The sequence below is a fragment of the Physeter macrocephalus genome, chromosome 7, assembly GCF_002837175.3.
Source record: "Physeter macrocephalus isolate SW-GA chromosome 7, ASM283717v5, whole genome shotgun sequence".
Classification (NCBI taxonomy): Eukaryota; Metazoa; Chordata; class Mammalia; order Artiodactyla; family Physeteridae; genus Physeter; species Physeter macrocephalus.
In genome coordinates, this window is record NC_041220.1 from 143,597,925 (window position 1) to 143,618,970 (window position 21,046).

The 21,046-nt window shown below is 48.3% G+C and overlaps 1 protein-coding gene across 9 annotated transcripts in view; it reads right to left on the bottom strand.

Moving 5' to 3' along the window:
• Window positions 1-21,046, bottom strand: part of HTT (huntingtin) — a 144,400-nt gene that overhangs the window by 31,632 nt on the left and 91,722 nt on the right. For 8 of the 9 annotated variants that reach the window (XM_024119229.3, XM_055086250.1, XM_024119226.3 and 5 more), the window contains 5 exons: window positions 9,875-10,079; window positions 4,076-4,217; window positions 1,632-1,811; window positions 1,105-1,281; window positions 737-813 (listed from right to left, as the gene is read on the bottom strand). In XM_024119229.3, coding sequence (XP_023974997.1) covers window positions 737-813; window positions 1,105-1,281; window positions 1,632-1,811; window positions 4,076-4,217; window positions 9,875-10,079 — 781 coding nt within the window. The remainder of the gene's footprint in view (window positions 1-736; window positions 814-1,104; window positions 1,282-1,631; window positions 1,812-4,075; window positions 4,218-9,874; window positions 10,080-21,046) is intronic. The other variant, XM_055086247.1, reaches the window with a different exon arrangement.

Below are 21,046 nucleotides of genomic sequence, written 5' to 3' on the forward strand. Positions count from 1 at the left end.
TAAAGGCCATATATGACAAACCTACAGCCAGCATTGTTCTCAATGGTGAAAAACTGAAACCATTTCCACTAAGATCAGGAACAAGACAAGGTTGCCCACTCTCACCACTCTTATTCAACATAGTTTTGGAAGTTCTAGCCACAGCAATCAGAGAAGAAAAAGAAATAAAAGGAATCCAAATCGGAAAAGAAGTAAAGCTGTCACTGTTTGCAGATGACATGATACTATACATAGAGAATCCTAAGGATGCTACCAGAAGACTACTAGAGCTAATCAATGAATTTGGTAAAGTAGCAGGATACAAAATTAATGCACAGAAATCTCTGGCATTCTTATACACTAATGATGAAAAATCTGAGAGTGAAATTAAGAAAACACTCCCATTTACCACTGCAGCTCTGCCAGGTCTTATTTAGCAATTAGATCACAGGCTTTGATTTTTGCTAAGCCAGAGCTGATCGATGACTCATCGCAGATGGTGAGTGGAGGCCACAGGAACACACGCCACCCTCACACAGCCACGGCGCATCATCGCGGAAGAGCTGACACTGCCAGCTGGTCCTCACTGTGTACATGTTGAGATCCAACTGTGTTAATTTCGGAAGGCTCTCTCTCAAGGCCCTTCTGCAGTGAACCCACCAATACAGCACGCCAGCCTCTCATCCTGTGAGTCTGTGCCCTCACAAACCCTAGTCTTTACATGCAAAAAGCAAGGAGCACCCGGCCCCGGCGTTACCTCTGCGCTAACCCGCTGCTCTGCAGGTGCTCCTGGATCCTGCTGAGCTCTTCTGCCGGCAGCTGGGCCGTGCTGTTCTGAAGCAGACAAGAACACGTCAGTGGGGTTGCAACGCACAAGAGTCAAAGTCACCTGTGCTCATTTACAGAAGATAAAGGGGCATGTCCGGCTCTGGTAGCAAAGGCAGACTAGAAGAAGTACAGGAAGCACCCATATCGGACGCACAAGGAATGACCAGTTCATCCGTGTTGCACGCTCCCCTCGGTGGCCACATGAAGACTATCCCCGTGGAGGAGGCGCCAGCCAAGTGTTCCGCCTGCCCCGCCAGGTTTTCAGTGAAAAACGACATCCGTGTTTTCTCCCAGTACCTGTAAATTTGCAGCCAGAAGCATCTCCACCCGGCGACAAGCAAGGGTGTCGACCATGTGAGCCAGCACACGGAATGGAGTACACAAAAGCTTGTCCACGTACAGCGTCAGCACGGCGCCCGACTGGCTCAGGTGGATCCCTTCCAGGCACTGGAGGGTTTTCTTCAGTGTGGTGGGCTGCGGTTTGAGAGAAGGAGAGAAATGAGAGCAGAGGGTTTTGCCCGCTGGAAACAGCAGTTTAAAAATGCCAACCCTGGGCTTCCCTGGTGGCACAGTGGTTGAGAGTCCGCCTGCCGATACAGGGGACACGGGTTCGTGCCCCGGTCTGGGAAGATCCGCCATGTCGCGGTGCGGCTGGGCCCGTGAGCCATGGCCGCTGAGCCTGTGCGTCCGGAGCCTGTGCTCCGCAACGGGGGAGGCCACAACACTGAGAGGCTCGCGTACCACAAAAAAAAAAAAAAAAAAAAGCCAACCCTCCATTTTTAAGGCAGAGAAAACTGGCAACAGCCGGCACCAGGGAGACTTACAGTTGAAAGATTTTCACAACGAGACTGAATTGCCTGGATGAAAAGGCCACTGGCCGCGGAATTCCGATGGACAGCACTAATGAAGTCCTGCACGGGAGGCTCGTGGGACAGGCTGATCAGATCCTGAATATGGTTGACGATGAGCCAGGTTAAGTGCTCTGAATCGTGCAGGTTCTGGCACTGAGGACAAGACAACAATGAAAGGCCATCTTCTAGTGGACAAGGCAAGAGCAGACACTAGCGCCACAGAAAAGGCCAGAAGTGGTAGGAAGGAGAAAACCAACTCCAAATTATAATCCTCACTGAAAGTATTTAGTGTTTGACCACCATAACGGACGAGGTGACAACACACTTTACAGAGCCGGCACCCACAACTGTGCACCACAGCTGAGCTGTCCAAAGTCAGGCCCCAGGGAAGTGTGCCCCAGCGGCACAGCTCAGGGACACAGGAGGAGGGGAGCGTGGCCCAGGGACGCGGGGGGTCTGGGGCACCTGAGAGCCTGGTGCCTCCCGACGGAAGCGGGAACGGCGTGACTGGCCCGAGCTGAGACACGAGAGCAGCTGGTGCTCCCGTCCAGGGCAAGCCCTGCCTCGCCCAGGCCTCAGTCCAGCCTCCTGACGGGAATTCTCCAGTTACCCTCGCTGCAATTTCGTGACAGGTCAGTGGAAAAAAAGAATTTCCTGTAACTGTCACAGTTTTGATAGAATTCCTGAATCCAAAATATGAATGGTTCCCACAGATCAAATGGATCTTAAGGGAAGAAATTTCATGTAAGATTTATAAGGAAATGAGAAAAATACAGTTTTAAATTTTGGGTTGGCCAAAAAGTTTGTTCGGTTAATGAATACGTTGTTCAATGAAGTTCTTGGTGGGACTTCCCTGGTGGTCCAGTGGGGGGTGGTCCGTGCTCCCAATTCCGGGGGGCCCAGGTTCGATCGCTGGTCGGGGAACTAGATCCCACATGCTGCAACTAAGAGTTTGCAAGCCACAACTAAGAGCTCGCGCGCCACAACCAAAAAATCCTGCATGCCGCAACTGAGACCTTAGGTGCAGCCTAAATAAATAAATATTTAAAAAAAAAAAGTTATTGGTGAAAATGAAAAATGTTATTTTTACCTAAAGCCGAACAAACTTTTTGGCCAACCCAATACATATGTTGCCTTTTCACTGTAATTCATGACCCTAGGCAGAAATTATAAAACGAGATATATTTTTTGGCATCTGGTTAATGCTTAATACTTTTCCTGTGGGATAATTTGATAGTATTAACTTATAAAATAAATATTTTTCTTACTTTTCTGTGAAAACAGCATTATATAACTATATCAAATTATTTCTCAAAAGTGGAACAAGGTAGAAAAACTATTTCAGCATCAAGAATGTAAAGCAAGGGGCTTCCCTGGTGGTGCAGTGGTTAAGAATCCGCCTGCCAATGCAGGGAACACGGGTTCAAGCCCTGGCCTGGGAAGATCCCATATGCCGCGGAGCAACTAAGCCCGTGAGCCACAACTACTGAGCCTGCGAGCCACAACTACTGAAGCCCGCGTGCCTAGAGCCCATGCTCCACAACAAGAGAAGCCACCGCAATGAGAAGCTGCACTCCACAACGAAGAGTAGCTCCTGCTCGCCGCAACTAGAGAAAGCCCACGCACAGCAATGAAGACCCAATGCAGCCAAAAATGAATAAATTTACAAAAACAAAAAAAGAATGTAAAACAAAAGTATTAACAAATTGCTATCATGGCAAAAAAGATCTCAGCAAGCAGCTCAGGTGAAGGACTCTACTCCTTTTCCGATGCGCTGCTGAATGACAGCGGCCTTCATGGCACCATGTCTGCACCAAAGGAAGGCAGCACTTTCTATCAGCCTGGAAAAGGTTATCAGATCCCAGTGAGAGCGGAACAACGGGTTCTCTCTGAGTAATACGATTACAGATTTTATTTTCTTCTGTTTACTTATTTGGTTTTTGTAAATTTTTTGTATTGAACAAGAGACTTTAGTTTTATGGTCAAAAATTCCACAAAAGTTATTTTTTAAAAGAATGTCATTCAAACAGGAATCTAAAAATGCAGCAATTAACATTCTAACACCTTTTCCACAGATTAAAAAAAATTTTTTAATCAGAACCTCACTCAGTCAAACTTGTAACTTCTTTTTATTATTATTGTTACTCCATGGCGTCCCTCAAAACAACAAAGGCGCCCAGCACTGCGAGGGGTGCAGAGCAAGTGACTGCCCACTGAATCTTTTACAGACAAACTTAAACTGCCAGGGCTGGACGCCAAGCCTGATTTCCAATTATACTTGGGAGCAGGATTCAACTTTAATTTTAGTCTTTCATTCTGGTGGAGTGACGGACGGTGGAAGTCAGTCTGTAGAGGTATCATCCGCACGAGGTGTTTTCCAGCCCCCAACCCGCCCCTCCTTGCCATTTCAAACTTACGACATAATCGCAGAAGAGAATGAGAGCTCCTCTTCGTACTATTTCTCTATTGCACATTCCCAGTTTGGAAGCCACATCAGAATCCTCGTCCTCTTCAGACATCTGGGGACTAAGTGACTTCGTGCTGGACAGACTGCGTCTTCTAGAAGGAGCAACAGAAGCTCTGACAGCGTTTCTGAGATGACAGCCGGCTTATTTTCAAAACACTGAAGATGACTGTCGTTTAGTCCCAGTTCTAAAGCAGACAGTAACTTTAAACACTGCCACATCAGAATGATGTGTAAGATCTACTCTTAGTGATCTGTTTCTGAGCTATGATAAAGCACATATGGAAAACTAAAATAAACAGAGGATCTAACAGGCAGAAAATTTAAATGCTTGACTGAAAGGCAAAATCCACCACGAAGTTGCACATTCCGTCAGCGCTCTTATCTCACTGGCTATGTCTGATGGCACAGCTATTGCTTTTGAAATTCCTGGTTTTAGCTTGCTATGAAAGCCGTCAAGTGACAGAAGAAAACCTTTGCATTTCCATACTTTACTCTTCAATTACCAACGAAAAGTTACAACCCTAAGCATGCCCACAGTGTCTATGCTATTATGGAAACCCCGTTTAAAAGCATTTCTGCAAAATTAATTCCCCACTCGTGAAGGCTATTTCACTTCATCTTTACTTCTTCTCACCTTGTCTTTTTTCTTCCTAAGGAGATGAGAACTACAAACTTTGGGACTCTCCATACCGGCCACAACTCTTAAAACACAGTAGTTGCCACGCTCCCAAACAGCCCTCTGACTTGAGGGTAAGACAATCCCCTCGCCTCAGCGGCCAAGAGCCTACAAGTCTCTGCTAAGGCTTAGTGGAGACGAAGATGACACCAGGACTAGAATATTCTGAAATGTGTCAACTCTTCCTGTTAACGCCTCAGGATTTAGAAGAGAATTGTTTTAAAAATTCTATCACGACAGAACATGGATCAGTGGTTACCGAGGGAGGGGAAGGGGGAGGGGGTGGCTGCACAGGGACAGGAGGGAATTCTCTGAAGTGATGATACTGGTCTAACTCTTGATTGTGGTGGTGGTGACCTGACTATATCGGGTACAAAAGAGTACATTCTACTGTACTGTAAATTATATGTCAATTAAAAACTAACAAACAAAAAACCTTTCCTTTCTCAGTCAGCCCTCCTGCCAGCCCTAACATGACTTACATTCAAGCTGTAATTCTGTGTTTTGCAATAGTATAGCTATAGGGGAAAAAGCCTCTGAAAGAGAAGGGGAGAATTTGCAGTTCAAACATTAGCAGTGGACACAAAGAAGGTCCAATGTCAACCCAAATTTAGTCCCAGTTTGTAGGAGGGCAAGCCCCCAAGACCTCAGGACAGACACTGCCAGCTACTGATAGCAAATGAACTTCCCCAAAAAAAGATGACTGCGTATGCAGGACCCTAACTGTCCACCAAAAGGTAGGACAGGTAGAAAGCAAATCATAAGACTATGATGATTTAATCCCCAAAATAAGAAGCAGACAAGAGCGGACCCCACTGTAGCAACCATGGGTACTTCCAGGAAGTGTGGCCTGGGAGCCCGTGCTCATCTGAGAGCCAGCGCTGAGCTGCATACAGAACCTCTGTAACGACTGATAGAGCAGTTCTATATCTGCTGAGTACACAGATAGAAAATAATGACTTGTACTTTGTATTCCAAACTTCTAGTAATTCATTTTTATTATCTTTTGGAAATAGAGACACTCATCATCAAAACCAGACAAGGACACCACAAAAAAAAGAAAATCACAGGGCAATATCCTTGATGAACATAGATGCAAAAATCCTCAACAAGATATTAGCAAACTGAATTCAACAGTACATTTAAAGGATCATATACCATGATAAGTGGGATTTATTCCACGGATGCAAGGATAGTTCAGCATCCATAAGTCAATCGATAAAATACATCATGTTAACAAAATGAAGAATAAAAAATATATGATCATCTCAATGGATGCAGAAGCATTTGACAAACGTCAACATCTATTTATGATAAAAACTCTCAATAAAATGGGTTCAGAGAGAACGTACCTCAACATAATAAAGGCCATATGTGACAAGCCCACAGCTAACATCATACTCAATGGTGAAGAGCTAAAAGCTCTTCCTTTAAGATCAGGAACAAGACAAGGATCCCTATTCTCACCACTTTTATTCAGCATAGTATTGGAAGTCCTAGCCAAAGCAATTAGGCAAGAAAAAGAAATAAAAGGCATTCAAGTCAGAAAGAAGTATAATTTTTACTACTTACAGATGACATGATACTGTACATAGAAAACCCTAAGGAGTCCACTAAAAACCTGTTAGAAGTAATCAATGAATTCAGTAAAATTGCAGGATACAAAATCAATATACAGAAATCTGTTGTATTTCTATACACAAATAACAAACTATCAGAAAGAGAAATTAAGGAAATAATCCCATTTACAATTGCATCAAAATAATAAAATACCTAGTAATAAATTTAACCAAGGAGGTGAAAGAACTATACACTGAAAGACACTGATGAAAGAAGCTAAAGAAGACAAAAATAAATGGAAAGATATTCCATGCTCATGGATTAGAAGAATTAATATTGTTAAAATGTTCATACCACACAAAGCAACCTACAGATTCAATGCAATCCCCATCCAAATTCCAATGGCATTTTTCACAGAACTTGAACAAAAAATTCTAAAATTTACATTTACATTACACAAAAGACTCTGAACAGCCAAAAGCAATCTTGAGAAAGAAGAACAAAACTGGAGGTATCACGCTCCCTGATTTCAAACTACACTACAAAGCCACAGTAATCAAAGCAGTACAGTGTTGACATAAAACCAGAGACACAGATCAATGGAACAGAAAATAGAGAGCCTAGAAATAAACCCACACTTATATGACAGTTTCAGCTATAATAGGTGAAAATAATCGAGTTGGGGGAACCATGCATGCACACATGTCTGTTAATGTGTGACAGTGGGCAAGTTATTTAACTTCTCTGGGAAAAGAAGTTTCCTTGTCTATAATATACATGCATTTCGAGAGATTTTAATAACTTATCACCGTGGAAAGCCCACAGAACAATATCTGGCACTTAATGCTATATAAGTGCTAGTGACCTATATATAAAAGGTCTTTACCAATACATTATTATTATTTCTATTATCAGGGTGATTAAATCACTAACTCATGTTAGTGCTGGGAACACAATGAGGGCCCTTGTGGGAATTATGATCTAGAGGGAGAGATATTAACCAAATTATCACACAAATAAATGTCAAATTACAGACTCAACACATGCCACAAAAAAGAGGCAAAGGTTGGGGTAAGAGCAAATAGTGAGACTTCACCAATCAAAGAGAAGTCAGGAAGGCTTCCCTGAGGAAATAATGACTGAGCTGAGAACCCAGAATCAGTGAGTTTCCCATATCTGCTAATATACGGAGAGAAATCAGGAAAATGTAAGTTGAACTATAAAAAGCTGGCAAAAAATAAATCAATATCATTAAGCCAATGTCCGTCCCTTAGATCCCATCTGCTCTTGCCAACTCTAGGATAACGCTCTCTTCTGTAAGGGGTCACCCATGCTATTCGTTCTCTCATCTAGAAACTCTCTCATGTCCTCATTTCCCATGTCTCTGTTTCCCTCCAGAGCGAACCTCCTCCTAACCGCTGTGTAGAGCTGCTCTCTAAATGTCTCGCTTCCATCATCATTTTTCCTTAACTTTTATTTTGAAAACTTTCAAGCTGATATAAAAGCTGGAAGAATAATTCAATTAACAGCGACACACTCTTCACCTAGATTCAACCACTAGCAAGTCGCCACCTTTGGCTCAGGCGCGCACACCACACACATGCACGTGCCCCCCCCCACACACACACCCCACACACACTCGACACTCGTGCACGCTGTACACACACGCAATCTGGGAGGCTGTACCATTTGAGAGTAATCTGCAGGTCAAGAGACTGCACCCCTAAATACCTCAGCAAGTGTGTCCCCTAAGAACTACTCATAACCAAAAGCAACAGGTTATGTAGAGCTCAGATTCAAATGCAGCTTGTTGACCCAATAATGGCCTTTCTAGTGGTTTCATCCCCCAGATCCAGACTGTAATCAAGGATCATAAAACTGTACCTGTTTGTCATGCACTCTTACGTCTTTTCATCCAAGCAAACAGTTCTGTATCTTCCATGACACTGACTGACACTGCTGGAGAGCCCACGTGAGTCTTCTGTGGAAGGCCCTCCATTCATCAGACTGGGGTCTGCCCTCCCATTTCCTCTTGAACCCACTCCAGGTCGGCCTCTGCCCTCACCGCCCACCATATGTACAAAGGCGGAGGAAGAGGAGGAAGAGGAAGAGGAGGAGGAGGAGGAGGAGGAGGAGGAGGAGAGTGGGGGAGAAGCTAAGAAACACGGGCTGAGGGATCCATTTGGGTGGTGGATGCCTTCTCACTTACCGTCCACCCACCCAGCATCTGTTAGTATTATCAGCTAACTCAAGTCCTGCCCTTGGTGTCCAGGGAGGCTACTGGGGAGGCTGCAATAACACAAGAGCCCAGGACCCTAATTCCTACGGTGCCCAGCCATCCGGTCCGACGGTGGGCTGGAGCATAGGCTTGGTCCTTGGAACAAGCCCCCTGGGTGCTCTGAGGCAAAATCCTCAAGGACCCAGGGTCTCACTGCTCAGAGCGTACTCCATGGATCAGAGCACTGGTACCCCCAGGAGCCTGGTAGAAATGCAGAGTCTCAGGCCCCATCAGCCATCTGCTGAATCGGAATCTGATTTGAACAAGCTCCCCAGCTGATTTATATGCACAGTGAAGAAGCTCTGAAGTAGAAGACACTGCTTTTCTGTTTCCGACTCTTATAATACTTAAGTCATCATGACAGGCTTAAACTGTTCTCTAAGCATGTCAAATGCTTTCACTGCTCTGTCCTCCCCAACTAACCGTAAGCGCTTGGAGGGCAGGAAGCAGCGATTATTTTTCCTTTGCATTTCCCACAACATATAGCACAGGGCAGAGGTGTAATACTCCTGCTCATGTGGGCCTTTCCACCTGAGAGCAGTGGACCAGCCAACGCGGGACCCACGGCCTCACTTGGCTGTCTTTCCGTGCTGAGCAGAGAGGAGCTGACCTCAACCCTGCAGCCCCTGCAGTCTCCTATATCCAGAGCTTTCTCTCCTCGCCGTCGGCTCTTGAGTCTTCCAGAAACACTGCACTGAGGACTCAGCTGCGGGGTGGGGGGTGGGGGTGGGGGGGACGGAAATCAAATCTTTTCTCTCCACCTATGTACAAATGGCTGAGCAAGAGGGTGCCTAGAAACAGAGACTCAGACCTGACAACTTTTTGCAAAAAGAGGGCCACCCACAATCAGATACTTAACAAGTCTTCTTGAATGATAAAAAATAAGGTATTTCCAAGTAGTTCTGAAAGGCTGCTAAATAATTTCTTCATTATCTAAGAATAACCAGAACCACATTTAACTTATAATGAAGTTAAGCCATCGCAACATGTCTGGCTCTGGAACCAATTCAAGGATGAGAACCCAGCAGGAGGGACACAGCATGACAAAAACGGCCCGTAGGACAGAACAGTGTCAAAGAACTTGTCAAAGACACCACGTGTGAAAAGCAGCGGCTATTGTGAATGCCTGCAGCCGGACCACATTTTCCCTACACTAGAGCGTCCTTCCACGCGGTGGAATCTTTACAAAGGCTCGTGAGAACGGAGCCGGGCCGCTCGGAGCAGGGCGCACGTACTTGGGGGTCTGCTGCAGCTCTGCCCACCAGCGGTGGTCGGTGTGGCTGACAAGCAGCAGGATCTGGCACCAGAGCAGCACCAGGGCCGGGTGGGTGGGGACCATGGAGCGCGCCCACGCGTTCAAGCTCTCCAGGCCATAGAAGCTGCCGTCCGCGCCGTCCGTCAGGAGTCTCGAGGCAGCTGCAGTGATTCTCCGGAATGTCCCTAGAAACAAACCAAAAAGAAAACCGATCACGGGGAAACACATCGCGGTCCAACACTTCGCGACCACGTGAAGCTTGTACACAAAAAAGATACACACAGGGCTCTTTCCTACATTGACACGTTCACAGCCTTTGGCACTTAGAAAATTCCAGCTTGACATTCTGCTCCTTAATGGAGCAGCCAAGGAAGCCGGCGCTCCCACTGTCCCGTCCTCCCCACTGAGTGACCAGGCTCTCCAGGGGCTCCGAGCTGGGAGCCTCGGTGGTGCTGGCCGTGGACGCAGCTCCACCGAGAAGGCAGCAGCCACCACGCAGCCCATCAGGTCACGGCACCCGTCCCGGGACAGCCCGAGCCACAGCCGCGCGGGAGGGAACAGCAGGCCCCTGGGAGCCGAGGGCCACCCAGCACGGGGTGACCACCCGGGGCAAGGCGGCCACGCAGGCAGGCACCCACACTCAGACCCGCACGTCAGCAGCAGACGCAGCCAGGCTCTGCCCCGGTTTCCCACAGCACCCTCCTTAGGGCCGGGAAAACTCCCCCCTCGGAGAGAGTGAATTCATGACTTCATTCCATCCCACCTCTGGAACAACACGAAGCCAGCTCCACACGCCTGTCGCTCCACCCCGCCCCGGACGCACCCAGACTGGCCCTCACCCCAGGGACACGGGGACACGTGCATGCCGTGAAGTGCAGCCTGGGACGCAGCAGGACTGGACGTGACAGGAGGTGGCCGGGGGCTCCCTGTCCCCCCAGCTGAGGACTCCTGGCATCACTGCTGGCCAGTCAAAAGCTCATTTCTGCTCTAAATTTCAACACATCCAAACACAAAAGGGCCCTAAAACAGGCAGCAACCAGCAGACCACAGACTGCTTCTCACTCCTCATGACTGGTCGCAGCCACGCCCTGAGACAAGGGGAGAGCTGACAAGCTCGCCAAGCAGAAACACCCGACGAGAAGCTTTCCGGCGCTCGCCTCCTCTCTGGCCGCGCCGGCTGGGCTCCCTCCGGTCGCTGCCGTGTCAGCACCGCCCACCTCGGGCCCACCCAGCCCTGGCCTGCTCCCTCTCGTGCCTCCGTCACTGCATGGGCTCCCTGTGGGTCATGGACACGAGGGAAGAGCCAGGTGCTGCCCCAAAGGAACCCTGGAGCCAGGCCAAGGCATGCGGGGAATGGCAGACCACAGACGTGGGGTTTTACTGAACAGGGAGCAGGAAACCATGGTCAGAGCTGAGATCCAGGTGACGGAGCGTCGAGGCGGGCTTTGAAATCAGACTGTGGCTCTGCCATGCCTGCTCGGTGACCCTGGCCGTACGTCCCCTGCGGCCTTAGTTTCCTCACTTGTAAAATGGAATTCAGAGAACCAGCTGCTCACAGGGCTGCAGTAAGGATCAAATCATAAAACCCAAGTGAAGGGCTCAGCACAGCGCTGGACAGAGCCAACGACCAGGAAGCGGCTGCTGCTGCCGGAAGGACATCAGGGAAGTGCCCGGCCTTGGGGGGCAGCGTCTCGAGAGCAGGAGGAAGCCGCTGGTGGGACAGGACAGGAAGTTAGGGGCCCACCGGGGGGTGACAATGACGCTGGGGTTTGAGCGTCTCTAATGACAAATGCCGAACAAGTCAACAAGAAGAGGAAGCTGGAGAAGAGCAGCTGTGCCAGGTGACAAGTCCAACCTTAAGTGTAAGTCTGAGGGGCTGGCAGGACACCAAGCACGTGTCTAGAGAGAGGATGGAAACGAGAGACCAAGGCAGCCATGATGGTGGAGTGACAGGACCTAAGGAGGCAGTTACCAGAGTCATCTCTGCAGCAATAACCGAGGCAGGTCACGAAGGAGGCGGTCCCATGGAGGGTGAGGAGGAGGGCCGGAGACAGAGAGAGACCAACAACACTCAATGGATGAAAGACAGTCCCTGCAACAAATGGTGCTGGGAAAACTGGGTCTTCACATGCAAAAGAATGAAACTAGACCCCTAGCTTATACCACTCACAAAAATTAACTTGACATGGATTAAGGACTTGAACGTAAGACCTGAAACCATAAAGAAGAAAACATAGGTATTAAGCTCCCTGACATTGGTCTTGGCAATAATTTTTTGGATATGACACCAAAAGCAAAGGCAACAACAACAACAAAAAAATAAGTGGGATTACATGAAACTAAAAAGCTTCTGCAGAGCAAAGGAAACCATCAACAAAATGAAAAGGCAACCTACAGAATGGGAGAAAACTTTGCAACCCACACATCTGACAAGGGGTTAATATCCAAAATATATAAGGAACACATAAATTAATAACAAAAATAAATCCAATTAAAACATGGGCAAAGTGGGACTTCCCTGGTGGTCCAGTGGTTAAGACTTCCCCTTCCAGTGCAGGGGGTGTGGGTTCGATCCCTGGTCGGGGAGCTAAGATCCCATATGCTTCGTGGCCAAAAAACCAAAACATAAAACAGGAGCAACACTGCAACAAATTCAATAAAGACTTTAAAAATGGTCCCCATCAGAGGACCAATGTGGTGGGGCGGGGGGACGGGAGCCTGCGGCGCAGGGGACCAGGCCTGGGAACCCAGCAGGCTCTCCGGGCCCAAGTGGGCGGGGCAAACGCCCTCCGCTCCTTCTCCTCAGGTCCTGGAGTGCCCTCCTGCCTGCCTCCCTCCTACGCCCCCAAGACCAGCGCAGCGCCCCCAAGACCAGCGCAGCCCGGAGGCGAACTCTGAGGCCGTAGGACCCCGCCCGAGAGCTGGGCAGACTTCCCCGGCCAACTGGGCAGGGGAAACGCTGGGCACGCTCCCCCCACCCCCGATCCGAGCCCCCAAGGGTCCCTCCAGGTGTGGGAACCCCTCGCCCCTCTCAGCCACCCCTCAGGGGTGCCGGTCCTGTCTGGCCTCCACTTCTCTTCCCCCCTCAGTCCCCCCACGTCCTACCGGTTCGCTTGGGGGTTCCTCCCATCTCCTTGGGCCTTGAGGTCCCCCACCAGCATCCAGCAGGCGCCCTAGTTGTGGGGAGACGTTGTAGGGAGACGCAAACTCCGTGTCTTCTCACACCCCCATCTTGACTCCGCCCTCTCGAGAAGCTCGGGATTTTATTTTTAGTAATTTCCCAACAGTACATAATCTGCTTACTATGCCTCCTGTTCACTATGTCTCTCCCCCTAGAAGCAGTGGCAGCCGGGCCTGGCGAGGAGACCATGTACACTTCAGCCTCCAGGGGCCTGCCCGCTGGGGGTCCCCGCTCAGGACCCCGAACCCAAGGAGGCGCTGGGTCTGGGCCAACTGTCATCGGAGCTGCTTGTGATGGTGCTGAGCCATGTGCCCCAACACATTCTGCTCGGGCACTGCCGCCAGGTGTGCCGGCGCTGGCACGACCTGGTGGACTGCCAAGGCCCTGTGGCTGAGAATCCTGGCTCAAGGGCACGCCACCCTGTCACCCATCCTCCACACCTACCTGTCCCCGCCGACGACCCCAGGCCCTGTGTCCTGGGCTGCTTCTGCGAGAGCAGACCCATAGGACGCAACCTCCTCCCGAACCCCAATGGCGAAGAAGGCTTCCTGAAATGGACGGTGCCGACTGGAGGAGATGCCTGGGGGGCAGAGGAAAACTGGGAGGTCACTCCCAGGGCCTGTATACAGACCAGCTTCCTGTCTTCCTACAGGTGGTGTCAAAAGAAGCAGGTGTCGGAACTGGAGGAGGAGGGTCTGTGGCCGGAATTCCTGGACAGTGGAAAGACTGAGATTTGTGTCTCTGACTGGTGGACAGACCAACAATACACTGACAGTTTATATGGGCTAACTGTCCAACCTGTAGATGCCAACCAGGCCGTCCTGCATCATTACTTTCCTTTGCCTTTTCCCATCCAGCAGTGTAGAAAGAGTTTCTCCTTTGAGGCTAGCCGTGTGTTCTCCAACCTTAAGAAGGTTGTCTGCTTTGTGTCTTTTGAACACTTGGTCCAGGACATTGATTTCTGGTCTGAGCAGTATGGAGTCTATCTGTCCCACTCCAGTGTGACTGTGCAGGTCCATCTGCCCTAGTCAAGGGCTGTCCTTGCAAAACTACCTGACCGTGCCTTCCAGGAGCTGGGTCCATTGGCAGGGCCACCTCAATAATCAAGGGCCTGTAGCTCCCAGGTATCCTGGGATCTCATGAATCCAGTCGAAGTTCCTACTGGGCCCTGTCTTCAGGTTCTGGAAGCTACTAGGAGAAAGTTCCTCCATCAAATTTACTGCCTGCTGCTGCTCTAAGGCAGCCCCTGTTCTATTGAGTGGAGACACAGGGGCGAGCACAGGGAAATGCTGGATCGGGAGAGGGCTCCTCCGCCTCCCCCGACAACAGGTCCCTCTGGTTCAGCCCCAGTGCCCTCTGCCCTTGCCTCCTCATGTTTCTGTATCAGAGGCTTTATTGGTCCCGTGCAGGAAGCTCTCTCCTCCCATCTGAACAAGATCTTCATCCCTATGGCTGAGAAAATTCCAGCCCCTAACTAACTTTCTGTGGTTTCAAGACTGGGACCAGGACTCAGAGCCGAAAGTTAAACTAGCTCAAAAAATGTCTGGAGACAGGGGGTTCTGCCCACACTGTGAACAACTAAGTGGTCTCCTGAGCCCAACCCTACCCTGAATTGTATGGTGTATAAAATTATTTTGTTATTTTAAAATTCTTTTTTAAACATGGAGAGAATAAGTGAGCACTATATCTGCCAAAAAAAAAAAAAAATGGTCCACAGCAAAAAAAAAAAAGTCTTCAAAACAATTTTTAAAAGTGGGCAAAGGATCCAAATAGACATTTTTCCAAAGAAGATCCTCACGCAGCCAAGAGGCACACGAAAAGGTGCTCAACATCCTTAATCGCTAGGGAACTGCAGGTGAAGACCACAGTGACATATCACTTCACACCTGCTAAAATGGCTATCATCAAAAAGACAAGAAATAACAAGTATCGGTGAGGCTGCGGAAAAAAGGGAACCCTTGTGCACCATGATAGGAATGTAAATTGGTGCAGACACTGTGGAAAACAGTACAGAGGTTCCTTAAAAAATTAAAAATAGAACTACCGGAGGAGGAGTCAAGGTGGAACTGTGGGAAGACGTGGAGTTAGCCTCTCCCCACAACCAGGGCGCTTGCCGGCCGCTGGTGGGGGACTCTGACCCCCAAGGAGACAGGAGGAACCCCAGAGTGAACCAGTAGGATGTAGGGGGACCGAGGTGGGAGGAGAAGTGGAGGCCAGACAAAATCGGCACCCCTGAGGCCGGGGAGATCAGGAGAGGCAGGTGGGAGGGACTTCCCAGGAAGAGCCGGAGAAGAGTGGAGGGAGATTGCCTGGCCCACTTGGGCCAGGGAGCCTGCTGAGCTTCCAAGCCGCTCCCACAGCCCCCAAAGCCCCATCCAGGCCACATGGGTCCTGGGGGCATAGGAGGGAGGCCGGCGAGATCAGGAGTAGCAGGCGGGAGGGGCCATCCAGGAGGAGTGGGAGAGGAGCGGAGGGCAATTGCCCTCCCCACTGGGACCGGGGGAGCCTGCTGAGCTCCCAGGCCAGTCCCCCCTGCAATCCAAAGCCCCCTCCAGGCCGGGTGGGTCCTGGGGGCATAGGAGGGAGGCCGGCGAGATCAGGAGAGGCAGGCGGGAGGGGCCCTCTGGGAGGAGCAAGAAAGGAGCAGTGGGCGATTGCCCTGCTCACTGGGGCCCAGGGAGCCTGCTGAGCTCCCAGGCCAGTCTCCTGACCCCCAAAGCCCCCTCTCCAGGTCACGTGGGTCCTTGGGGGCATAGGAAGGAAGCCGAGGGGAGAACAGGAGAGGCAGGCCCAGGACCAGATGGCTTCACAGGAGAATTCTATCAAACATTTAGAGGAGACCTAACACGAATCCTTCTCAAACTCTTCCAAAAGATTGCAGAGGGAGAAACACTCCCAAATTCGTTCTACGAAGCCACCATCACCCTGATACCAAAACCAGAAAAAGATATCACAAAAAAAGAAAATTATAGACCAATATCACTGATGAACATAGATGCAAAAATCCTCAACAAAATACTAGCAAACAGAATCCAGCAGCACATTAAAAGGATCATGCACCATGATCAAGTGGGATTTATCCCAGGGATGCAAGGATTCTTCAATATATGCAAATCAATCAATGTGATACACCAATTAAAAGTATCATACACCATGATCAAGTGGGATTTATCCCAGGGATGCAAGGATTCTCCAATACACGCAAGTCAATCAATGTGATACACCACATTAACAAATTAAGGAATAAAAACCATATGATTATCTCAATAGATTCAGAAAAAGTTTTTAACAAAATTCAACACCCGTTTATGATAACAACTCTCCAGAAAATGGGCATAGAGGGAACCTACCTCAACATAATAAAGGCCATACATGACAAACCCACAGCAAGCATCATACTTAATGGTGAAAAGCTGAAAGCATTTCCACTAGGATCAGGAACAAGACTCTTGCCACTTTTATTCAACATAGTTTTGGAAGTCCTAGCCACAGCAATCAGAGAAGAAAAAGAAATAAAAGGAATACAAGTTGGAAAAGAGAAGTAAAACCGTCACTATTTGCTCATGACATGATACTATACATAGAAAATCCTTAAACTGCCACCAGAAAACTACTAGAACTAATCAATGAATTTGGTAAGGTTTCAGGAAGATACACCCACATATATATAGGCATCTAATTTATGACAAAGGAGGCAAGAACATACAATGGAGAAAAGACAGCCAAATTAACGCACAGAAATCTCTGGCATTCCTATACACTAACAACGGAAGATCAGAAAGAGAAATTAAGGAAACACTCCCATTTACCATTGCAACAAAAAGAATAAAATACCTAGGAATAAACCTGCCTAAGAAGGCGAAAGACTTGTACTCAGAAAACTATAAAACACTGATGAAAGAAATGACATAAACAGATGGAGAAATATACCATGTTCTTGGACTGGAAGAATCAATATTGTGAAAATGACTATACTACCCAAAGCAATCTACAGATTCAATGCAATCCCTATCAAACTACCAAACTACAGAATTAGAACAAAAAATCTTACAATTCGTATGGAAACACAAAAGACCCCAAATAGCCAAAGCAGTCTTGAGAAAGAAAAACAGAGTTGGAGGAATCAGGCTTCCCGACTTCAACCTATACCACAAAGCTACAGTAATCAAGACAGTATGGTACTGGCACAAAAACAAAAATACAGATCAATGGTACAGGATAGAATGCCCAGAGATAAACCCACATATATATAGGCATCTAATTTATGACAAAGGAGGTAAGAACATACAATGGAGAAAAGACAGCCTCTTCAATAAGTGGTGCTGGGAAAACTGGACAGCTACATGTATATACAAACAGCTCATGGAGCTCAATATCAAAAAAACAATCCAGTTAAAAAAACAGGTGGAAGACCTAAATGGACATTTCACCAAGGAAGACATACAGATGGCTAAGAGGCACATGAAAAGATGCTCAACATCATTAATTATTAGAGAAGCGCAAATCAAAACTACAATGAGGTATCACCTTACGCGGGTCAGAACGGCCATTATCAAAAAAACTAGAAACAATAAATGCTGGAAACGGTGTGGTGAAAAGGGAACCCTCCTACACTACTGGTGGGAATGTAAATTGATACAACCACTATGGAAAGCAGTATGGAGGTTCCTTAAAAAACTGAAAATAGAACTACCATATGACCCAGCAGTCCCACTACTAGGCATATACCCTGAGAAAACCATAATTCAAAAAGTGACATGTACCACAATGTTCACTGCAGCACTACTGACAATAGCCAGGACATGGAAGCAACCTAAGTGTCCGCTGACAGACGAATGGATAAAGAAGATGTGGTACATATATTTACAATGGAATATTACTCAGCCATAAAAAGAAACGAAGTTGAGTTATTTGTAGTGATGTGGATAGACCTAGAGTCTGTCATAAAGAGTGAAGTAAGTCAGAAAGAGAAAAACAAATACCGTATGCTAACACATATATAAGGAATCTAAAAAAAAAAAATGGTACTGATGAACCTAGTTGCAGGGCAGAATAAAGAGGTAGACATAGAGAATGGACTTGATGACATGGGGTGGGAGGGCGAAGCTGGGGCGAAGTGAGAGTGGCATGGACATACATACACTACCAAATGTAAAATAGCTAGCTAGTGGGAAGCAGCCGCATAGCACAGGGAGATCAGCTCGGTGCTTTGCGATGACCTAGAGGGGTGGGATAGGGAGGGAGGGAGGGAGACGCAAGAGCGAGGGGATATGGGGACATGTGTATGCATATGGATGATTCGCTTTGTTGTGCAACAGAAACTAACATGGTATTGTGAAGCAATTATACTCCAATAAAGATCTATTAAAAAAAAAAACAGAACTACCATATGATCCAGCAATCCCACTTATGGGTATATACCCGAAAGAAACAAAATCACTAACTCAAAAAGATACCTGCGGGACTTCCCTGGTGGCGCAGTGGTTAAGATCTGCCTGCCAACGCAGGGGACACCGGTTCGATCCCTGGTCCGGGAAGATCCCACATGCTGTGGAACAACTGAGCCCGTGCACCACAACTACTGAGCCTGCGCTCTAGAGCCCGCGAGCCACAACTACTGAGCCCACGTGCCACAACTACTGAAGCCCGTGCACCACAAGAAAAGCCACTGCAATGAGAAGACAACTAGAGAAAGCCCATGCGCAGCAAGGAAGACCCAATGCAACCAAAACTAAAAAATAATAAATTAATTTTAAAAATTATTCATAGGGCTTCCCTGGTGGCGCAGACAACTAGAGAAAGCCCGCATGCAGCAGCGAAGACCCAACGCAGCCAAAAATAAATAAATAAATAAATGTTCCTTAAAAAAAAAAAAAAGATACCTGCAGTCCCATGTTCACTGCAGCATTAATCACAGGAGCCAAGACACGGAAACAACCCAAGTGTCTACTGAAGCATGAGTGGATAAAGAACGTGTGACACACACACACACACACACACACAGGAATATTATTTAGCCATAAAAAAAGAAGAAAATCCTGTCATTTGCAACAGCATGGATGGACCTTGAGGGCATTGGGGAATATTATTTAGCCATAAAAAAAGAAGAAAATCCTGTCATTTGCAACAGCATGGATGGACCTTGAGGGCATTGGGCTAAGTGAAATAAGTCAGAGAAAGATGAATACTGTATGATCTCACTTATATGTGGAATCTAAAAAAACCAAACTCAGAGATACAGAGGTCAGACTGACAGTTGCCAGAGGTGGGGGGTGGGGGGTGGAGAAATGGGTGAAGGTGGTCAAAAGGCACAACCTTCCAGTTACAAGTGTGGCATTAACCACAGAAGCCTCAGCTCAAGCTGGAGTTGGGACAGGCCTGTAGGGGAAGCTCTCAGGCCTACTGAAGAAGGTTTCTCCTTCCTGCTGGAGAGTAAGTAAGGGACGCCAAGTAGGTGCACATCTCCTCCTGTTTGGGGTGATTGACAATGCACAAGAACACACGCAGTTAAGAGGTTGGAAAGAGAAGACTGAAGGAGAAGTCAAGGGATGAGGGAGTTTCAGCGAGGAGAGGTCTGTCCACGGAATTGGGCTGCAGGGTCCGGGAAGATGAGGACCTGGGAAAGCCCACAGGGGGGCTTTGCAGAGGCATTTCTGGTAATGAGCTCAAGAGGCAAACCGCTGAGGGTGGAGAGAAAGAGGGAAAGCAGAGCACTAGAAGCAACAACAGTAAACTCCTGAAACATTTCTTTTGAAAAACTGTGTAGTAAACAAGAAGAGGAGGACAATTCAGGAAGCCGCAGAGCAAAGAAAGGGTTTGTTCCGCCTCGTAGGCTGGACCAGCAGCGCAGGTCTAGGCGAGAAGGAAAGACAGACATACATGTCTTGCCGCGTGGAGCGTGCAGCGAAGAGAGCGTGAGTGAATGAAGGAGACACTCAAGACACAAACTGGAGGAACTGATCACAGGAAGAGCAAACACAAGAGGGGATGGGGACCAGGATGGGGGACGAGATGTTAGACAGAGGAACTGGACAGACACTGGTGGTAGCCTGGGGCTAGACTCTCGCAGGGGAACCGGCACTGCTGATGGTGTGCGACGTACGAGGACTGGCCCAGGCCCTAGACACCTCCCCCCGCAACCCACCACCTAGGAGCTCACGCATTACAACCCCTGTGACTCAGTAACTTCAGCTAGAACATGGATATCACGGTGTGTGCCAGGCCCACAGCAAGTGCTCTGCAAACATTAGCTGCTACACTTACCGTCACCAACCCAAGAAGCAGCACGACATAACGGGCAAGAAAAAATTCTTGGGTTTTCACTCTTGGTTTTATCCTATGACCGTTCAGAACCTGAATTCTCTCATCAGTAGAAATGGGGGACTATCTCCTAGAGCTGTTCTAAGGGTTGACGGGGATAATCGTGTAAAAGGTATCACACGCCCTAAGAGAACACCATCAGCAGCCCCATCCTGGCCCAAGCACGAGTCTGAATCAGCGCCCATTTTATCACTGCAGGAAGACCATTTTCTCTTCCTTCTAGTAATCCTACTTTGACCCACACATAAAATACTGGGAAGAGGGCTCTGCCTGCGAGGAAGGAAGGGAGAGGGTCAGGAATGGCTCCACCGCCCACTGCTGCCCTCGGCTGGGTGAGCACTGGACGGCAGCGGGGAGGGCACACAGTGGGGGCTGGCGGAGGTGGGGGGGGGGTACTGGAAAACACGGTGAGCAGTTAGGAAGCCTTACTGTGGCCACAGGCCAGAGGACTCAAGCCAGCCCTGCCTGCAACAAAGCAATGGACACTGTCAGCCTCCTGCCGTGGCTCCACCTTCCGCTTCTATCTGGTCTGTCTCAGTGGAGAGGACGAGGTGTTAGTTACCCAGAACCCATAAAATGGAGACTAGGTAACTTTCCTGGCTCTTCTGTTTATGCTGGATTGAATGCGAAATAGGCAAACGACTTTGGGAT